This window comes from Mastomys coucha, unplaced genomic scaffold (assembly GCF_008632895.1).
Source record: "Mastomys coucha isolate ucsf_1 unplaced genomic scaffold, UCSF_Mcou_1 pScaffold20, whole genome shotgun sequence".
In the NCBI taxonomy this organism is placed as follows: Eukaryota; Metazoa; Chordata; class Mammalia; order Rodentia; family Muridae; genus Mastomys; species Mastomys coucha.
The window spans coordinates 4092219-4100402 of NW_022196903.1; the positions used below are offsets into that span (position 1 = coordinate 4092219).

Consider the following 8184-nt stretch of genomic DNA (forward strand, 5'->3'; position numbering starts at 1 on the left):
CACTATCCCTCACTTGCTACAGCACTCAGGAGAGCTGGTCCTGCTTGCGGGGATAGTGGGTGAGCTGACCCCCAAGGGCATGAGCATAGCAGAGCTGGCCCTGCCACCTGTCTGCCATGTAGTGGTATGGGCAAAGGAGATACATCCTCCCACCTCCCTAACACCTGCAGCAGGCTAGATTATATCACCATTATCATCTCTATCTACTTCCCATGTGAACCAAACCCTGTCTTCTTCCGTACAAGTCTTCTTCCTACTGTTATGGTGTCTGTGTGTGTGTGTGTGTGTGTGGTGTGTGCACATGTGCACCCGTGAATGTGCATTTAATTACATGATCATGAAACTTACAAGAACATGAGTGTGGGAGTCATTTATTTGACCAAGGGCAACTTACCAGTGGCTATACAACACCACCAAAGAATTTAGCTCCCCTTCCTCTATGAGGGATTTTATTTTTATGAGGATTCACTTTGTATAGGCTATGTTGAGGATGACACATAAAAAGACACCCTAAGAAATTCATACATAAGCTCACACCTGCCTGTACAATGGTTTCATGGTATGAGCAAATCAGAGCTGCTCCATGATTGCTTACAGCACACTATGGAGCTTCTGTGTTGTCGTTTATTCTATGATATGATCATGATATTTCTTCAACACATCGTACAAGTGTCTTCATGCTGGTTCTGCCAGTATCTTTGAAAAGTGCAAAACTTTTCCTGAAAAAGAGAAATGAATCAGCGCTGCCACCCTGTGGCTTTGTGTGTTACATCATTTGTCCTCAGAAGTCAAATGCTTTCTTCTATTTTTAAAAATACTCTGACATTATGTAGGTATGGCTTTTCTTTCCAACATTTTCAAAATTGCTAATGCATTCATTGGCAGAATTTACTTGCCTGGTAGGGCTTGAAGTCAAGCCAGAACTCAGCGTACCTACCTCACTCAATATGTAAATCACAAATGCACATGTGTTCATTATGAATTGGAGAACTAAAGCAACCTTATGTTTAAATTAGACTTGCCAAATAACCTATTAACTATTCACAAAATAATATTCACAATGAAATGTAAATTGAAATATTTATATTCTGTATTTCTAATTCTTTGAAATGTCACATGGGTCAGGAGGTTTCTAAACTACTGGAACCTACAATCAACCCTTCTTTCCCTTACTATCAGCTGTGGGACACTGGCCATGCAACATAATCTCTATTGTCCAACATTTTTCTTGTCCATAAGATGTTGATGAACACAACAGAACACAGGTACAGGACTGCGTTGATTTGATGGTAAGACTATAGCTTCCAGGACAGTCCATAGCATACAAGAGGATCTATAACTAAGACTTATTCTGGGGAACCACGATTATAACGCATGAGTCTAATAGGCTCTCTTGTTAGAAACCGCCATGTTCCCATTTCTCATGTGTGTGCAGGTGATGCCTCCCCAGGGTCCGCTCTGTTTTCCTCTACCAGCATGCCTTGTCTCAGTAGGCAGGGTGACTTTTTGCTAGGGATGGGGTTCTTCAAGCAGTAGTTCAGCAGGACATCAGTATTGCTGCATGGGGTTTGCTGTATGCTTCCTGATCTCTCACTGTGCCTTGTGTTTGGTTGCTGCTGATGCTGCAACTACTCTCGTGCTTCTTTATTATAAACCAGACAGGTGAGGAACAGGCTGTCAATCTACATACCTCTTATCCTGACATGGCTAACCAAATCAATACCTCACCTAGAGACCCTGAAAGCTTGGTTTCAAGGTACAGCAGAGCAGAATCCCCAGTATGCTACTCTTGAAGGTGAGTCTAAGTTATACATAGGAAAGAATGATTTGGCAACTAGATGGTGATTTGCAGAGTTTGGAGGGCTTTTCCCAATATACTTCAATATACTTTTAATATCTTTTTCTCTTTCCCTCTTTGCTCTCTCTCTCCTCTCTCTCTCTCTCTCTCTCTCTCTCTCTCTCTCTCTCTCTCTCTCTCTCTCTCTCTCTCTCTCTCTCTCTCTCTCTCTCTCTCTCTCTCTCTCTCTCTCTCTCTCTCTCTCTCTCACACACACACACACACACACACACACACAAACAAACACACACACACAAACACACACATACACAGGGGTTTGAAAAGTGAGCAAAAGTAACATCTGGAAGCTTTGTGTTTCCTCCCATGGTTCACAAATTTCTTTCCCTCTCTTGTGGATGATGAATGAACATCTTCCTGGACCCCAGAGTGGTTATAAAACCCTCAGCGATGAGCAGGGCCCTCCACTAGCCAAGTGAGCACACAGGTATTAATGAAAAGTAACTCTAACTTCAGTGTGACACACTGTGACAGGATGGTATTTCTGGGAACCTGGAGGGATTCGCAGTTTTTCCTCTTCTTGCCCCTACAGTAGCCCAGAGGAAACTTTCCCTTAGCCTCTCAATGGTAACGATATAATAGAAAAAAACAATAGAAGCAAACAGCCTCAATAACCTAGGGCTAAACACCTTACTAGTTATCAGTGGTAACAATACAATAGAAAAGATACTAGAAGCAAACAGCCTGAATAACCTAGGGCTAAACACCTTACTAGTTAGCATAATGTTCAATCTGGCAGCTTACTTAACCTCTCTGTAAACACAGGAGAGTAATGGTTAGTATTCCCAGTTACTGTGATATTAAGAGCTACAGCCTTCCCCAGCTTAACACTTCTGAGAACCCATTGTGCTCTGGGGTTTATGAATGAGGACCGTGGCCAGACTACAAGGGTCAAATCTCTGCCACCATACCATGGTTCCAGATGAAAGTCTAAGACTAGGAGCTGGAATCTTCTGGAGGCTCACCTACAAGCATGGTGCTAGCTGTTCACTGTTAAATGAGTGGCCAATGGAGATGTCCATTCGTACAGATGGCCAACTTCTTTCTTCCATTTTAAAAACAGGCACCAAGTCATCGGAGACACTCAGCATCACTTCACTTCTGCTGTATGGTGCTTGCCAACATGATCATAAATGCCTACCCGGCTCAAGGACAAGGGAGGAAGCAGACATTTAACAGAGAAGCAAGGTTTGGGGGAGGTGGACCAGAAACACTGGGATGCCTACTTCTAAGAAAGTACAACCTGCTAATCTTGCAGTTGAGATTGGGTGAGTTAAGGCAACAAATCACTTAGAGCAGCTGCAGAGTGTCTGCTGGGAAGTAATGCTTTCGCTGTAGATGGACAACATGACCACGGACGGCTCACGTCAGTGTTTCCTCACAGCCACATGAACCATATGGACCTTCTCCAAGACCCTTCTCCAGACCAAACTAAAACATACAAGAACCTTCTGAAGGAGCATGCCGACACTGTGGTTACAGCCAGGTGTCACAAAATTTCTTATAAAAGTGGCTCAGTTCGGGAGTTATCCCAAAAGCTGTTGCCTGTATGTTGGATATGTTCCTTCTAGCTGGGTTGCCTTGGTTGGCCTCAGTGGGAGAGAATGCGCCTAGCCCTGCAAAGACTTGATGTGCCAGGATGGGGGATATCCAGAGAGGGTCCCACCTGCTCAGAGAAGAGAAGGGGAAAGGATTGTGGGACAGGTGAGTGGCAGGGGGAAAATGAGCAGGATGTAACGTGAATTAAAATAATAATGATGATGATGATGATGATGATGATTGATGATGATGATGTACAAAATAAAGAAAATATATATAATATCCAAAAAAAGTGGCTCAGTCTAGCTGTTTATATTAACCCTGTAATAGAAACTTTGAAGGCTTATGTTAAGGAAGATGACTCACCTATGCATAATGATATCATTTCAGTGAGAGATTTGCAAGAACATGTTAACACTTGTTCAAAACCTGAGGGAGGACTTTGGAATTTACTCTCATTTTAAAAACAAAGTAAAAAAAAAAGTTATTATGGGATATGGTACCTTAGAGAAGATATTTAGTCAAAGTGAAGCAAAGCTGTTTAATGGGTTGTCACAAAGTGCTTACCAGTGCTAAAGTAGCAAGATAATGAATGTCAGCTAACAATCCTTAGTTGTAAAGGGGCCTGAAAGGACTGGCTACTAATGAGCAGTCCCATGTGAACTGGATGGGCTAGAAAACTGAATGAAGTCAGTATGTAAGCAGTTGGATCACATACAAGCTGGCAACCTACTGGTGCTTTCTTCAGACCTTTCTTTTAAATTGTCAAAGGAAAAGTTAACTACATGACCATGTATAACTTGAAATTCATCACCTTTGCCACCATTATGGGCAACCTTCTGTTTCTTGTGGCCCATGAGTTGAAGGCTTAGTTTTCAACGAGTACATGCAATCATTGCCAAGTGACTAGATCATAAAGGTTCTAATTCAATGGATAAATCTATTGATGGATTCATAACTGAATGGCATTACTGAAATGGTAGAAACTTTTGAAGGTGAGGCCTGGATGAGGCACTGGAGATGTTCTTAAACTCCATCCTCTTGCTTTCCCACTGCCATGAGGTGGAGAGCTGTGTTCTACTGGGTTCTTCTGTCCTGATTTCCTGCCTCACACTGGAAGAGAAATGATACAGCTGACACCATGAACCAGCCAATCGTGAACTGGAAGCTCTCAGACTCTGGAAGTACACCCTTCTTAGGCATTGGCAGACAGACAAAAGGTATAAAGTCTGGTGCTGTGAAGTTGACTTACCTCTCTCTGTGTGTCAGAGTTCTCAGTGCGATCTGAACACCACGCGACTCAGTCACTTAAGTTAAAATGTGAAGCATATCCCACACCTTCAAAATTGACAATGTGCTTTATGCTATACCAATCTTGCTCTATTCACTACTGTGTAAAATATCGTAAACCAGAGTTACTGATCCCAATGCAAAGCATTTGCAATGCCATATAGCTGGGCTGGGTAAACTTCAGGAAATAGGTATAGAGCCAAATCAAGGTAAGTCTAAATATTTCAAAGATCTATAAATATGAGATTAAACATCAGGTTACCCCATAGTAAGGACTCATCTTCAGTTTCACAGACAGGTTTATAGATTGTAAGTCATGTCCTGTCTTATAGCGGGCCTCAATCACTTTTCCCATCAAAGCATTTGTTCATTGAGACAGGACAGCCTCATGTAGTCCAGGCTGGCCTTGAAGTGCTGCAGCTTCCCCAGTGCTCAGAGCATCAAAATAACTGACACCGGCAAGAATTCTTGCACCAAGTACTCTCTTTTTCAAAACGATTTAACAGCTAAATTCATGTTTCAAGGATGTCAACACGTCCTGGAGCACTTTAATAAGCATTCAAATAAGCATGTTCTATTTGTAAGTACTATTTCCTACTTCTCCAGCCTATTTGTGAGAAACATGTAGCTTGGACAATTCTTCCGGAATAAGTGTCAATATAGAATGGTCCTGACCCTGGACCCATTCTATACCATACCTGGCCCACCACCTGCTCTTATAAATGAAGTCTTATGGAAAAAGGTGTGAACTAGGTTTCATATGGTCCAGTTTGGTATCAGTGTTAATAGTTCCATGGAGACCCACAAAAACCTAACATAGCATGTAACTCTGTATTTGAGAAATTTATCCCCAGCTCCACGAGACTTCATCGGGACATTAGCACAATATAACAAACAAAACAAAGCAAAGCAAAAACAAACAGAATGCCTGCTGTAAAGCAGAATTGTCACCAATTCCCACAAAGGACTCACACCGTAGTCTGCCTAGCCAGCTGTTAGGAATGTAGGCAGCACTGAGATGCAAAGATGATGTGTTCTCCCCTGTAGCTTAGCTCATTATCATCCAGACAGTGGCAATACAGCAAGAGCCCCTCCGTCTCTAGCTACCTTGAAGGAGGCTGCACTGGTACCCACAACCAGGAGGAATTTTAGATGTGATACTTTATTTCTTTTCATGCCTACGTAAGCCTGAGTGGCAGATGGTTGGGTTTCATTCTTTCTGATTGTTCTGATGTCTCCACCTTCAGAAGAAACATTGACTTTTACACAAGAGTGTAAAGAGTGCCTAAGCTTTAGCAGCTGACTTGTAATGGGTCAGAGTGCGGGCAGAAGGGTCAGTGGCATTGATCCACTTGGGCATCCAATAATGGGTCAGCCAATCAGCCCGGCCTGGGTAATGGCGTTCAAAGATCTGACGGTAGTAATAGCCTTCTTTAGTTTTGGGAGTATTGAAGGGAAACTTTTGGGAGGCCGCAGACATCATCTCATCATCAACCTATAAAATAAAATGAGAACGAAACATTTCTATGTGTATTTGCTCTGATGGAGACCAAAATAAAGTTAAGACATACTATAAAGTAACACGACCCTTTACGTCACTCATTATTTAGAAAAATGCCAAAACAAGCTATAATAAACAGACGGTAACTTTTTGAAAGCTCTCATGCATATTCACACTTGGAAGCTCAATATTTGACTCATTTGTACCCAACAGGTACCCAGACATGTGCAAAATGGTCAGTGATGATGAGGACGTCTTCCCTCTATCCCTTTTCTTTTGATCATCTCTACTACCTTAGAGTCCTTCATTTTCCTTATTATGTAATGCTTATCAAAGACATGCTCCTTGAAGGAACTCTGACTCTCCTATAGGCACAACTATTCAAACTAAAGGCAAACAGAGATCCCAGCTCTTTATTAAACTATTACTGTACCAGAAAATATTTTTAGAGACAGACCTGATGTTCAACATAGTCCTGTAAAATCTTGAACCAGGAGTTCTTGACTGAGGTTATCCCGTCACTGAAGGCTTCTTTGGGACGCCAGAGAATCTCTTTGGGTAGCAGGTTGGAGTCCTCAAAAGTCTCTCTCAGGAGATGTTTTTCTATGCCATTCTGACAGGAGCACAGAAGGGAGGGTCAGTGAAGTCACCAGAAGAACCAATGATATTTGGGGTGTTTATCCAAGGTTGATTTACCTACTTTTGGAATTCTCATTTCTGGTGGCAAAGACAGGTAATAGGAAGAAAACCGATGATCCAGAAACGGGACTCTGAGTTCAAGACTTGGGGAAAACAGAAGACAATCTGAATCAGATGGCTGGCACGGCTTCCCAACAACCACACCAGACTGAGAAATGGAGATTATATAGTCGTTTTCTGGCCTCCTAAGGGCCACGCTGCATGACTGACCATATACTCGAAATAAAACCAGTATCTAGGGAGGGAAGCTTTCTGTTTTAAACTATTTCTTTCCTTCTGTGCCTATGAAAAAATTAGCTGTTTCCCTAAAAGCAGAAAAGTTCATCATCATGAGTGACCTGGTCATGAGGGTATACCCAAACACATACATCATTTGTACAAAAGTCCCAGTGACACTGGTCAGGACATGCAGACATGTAATAACTATGATTCCAGCCCACCTAAAACCAAATACGGTTTGGTAGAAGAACTGAAAACGTTGAAAGGCAAGTATTTATCCTGCACAATAAGGGTCTTCTATTCTTCAACAATCCCAGTTAAACATGGAAACTCTGGACAAGAAGAAATGACACCAAAGAAGCTTACTGTTCTTCTACAATCCTATCACGAATGAATGAGTGAAGATTGCATGTCCCCTCCTAAATGCAGGAAGAGTGGCTTGGCAGGGCCCGTAGTACTTGCTACCTGGAGCTTACAACTTCCAAATGCTCTAAAATAGCTGCTGCAGCCTTCCCTGTAGGCCAGAGACGGCCCATTACTGTGAAGATCTAGTGACACAAAACCTGTCTGACACAGCCACAGAAGATGAACTCTCCTCACCCCGGTGACAGCATCCAGGCCATAGCACAGTTTTTGGGGGATAAATTTTGCTGAAAACCATACTTCACAGCCAAACAAAAGAAACAAAAATGAAGCAGCTGATCTCATTTTAAGTTACTTCACCCCTTCTTCCTTGTTGGTTTTACAACTGATTTTAAAGTTACCCGTGCGCAGCAGTAGTGCGGTCGGCCCGGAGAACATCAAACAGGTAGAGTTCCTTCAGCAGCCTCTCGCTCTCCTCCTCGGCCTTCTCAGGAGATGGAGCCTATTTAATAAACGAAGGTGAGTGGCATGCTTTGGCACACAGGCAGCCTTTATTTTTCCTTCTTACATATAAAATAAAAAGTAAGGCAGCAAACTTAAGAGGAGGGAAAGGGATGTGAGTAAATGTTTTATACGACAGGCCCATCTACCCTCCAATGTGCCTTTAATCCCAGCACATGGGGAGCATAGGCCAGTCTAGTCTACCCAGTTAGTTTCT

At 42.5% G+C, this 8184-nt stretch overlaps 1 protein-coding gene and 1 long non-coding RNA gene across 5 annotated transcripts in view; both read right to left on the bottom strand.

Moving 5' to 3' along the window:
* Positions 1-355: 355 nt before the first annotated feature.
* On the bottom strand, positions 356-3335 carry LOC116098563. The gene is made up of 2 exons (XR_004121869.1): positions 2821-3335; positions 356-719 (listed from the first exon to the last, which is right to left on the bottom strand). It is a non-coding gene; the product is annotated as an uncharacterized LOC116098563 (long non-coding RNA).
* Positions 3336-5826: 2491 nt separating this feature from the next.
* Asns (asparagine synthetase (glutamine-hydrolyzing)) overlaps positions 5827-8184 on the bottom strand; it is an 18577-nt gene continuing 16219 nt past the window's right edge. For all 4 annotated transcript variants that reach the window (XM_031381147.1, XM_031381148.1, XM_031381149.1 and 1 more), the window contains 4 exons: positions 7868-7968; positions 6886-6967; positions 6643-6798; positions 5827-6179 (listed from right to left, as the gene is read on the bottom strand). In XM_031381147.1, the coding sequence (XP_031237007.1) occupies positions 5970-6179; positions 6643-6798; positions 6886-6967; positions 7868-7968 (549 nt within the window). In that variant the 3' untranslated portion in view covers positions 5827-5969. The remainder of the gene's footprint in view (positions 6180-6642; positions 6799-6885; positions 6968-7867; positions 7969-8184) is intronic.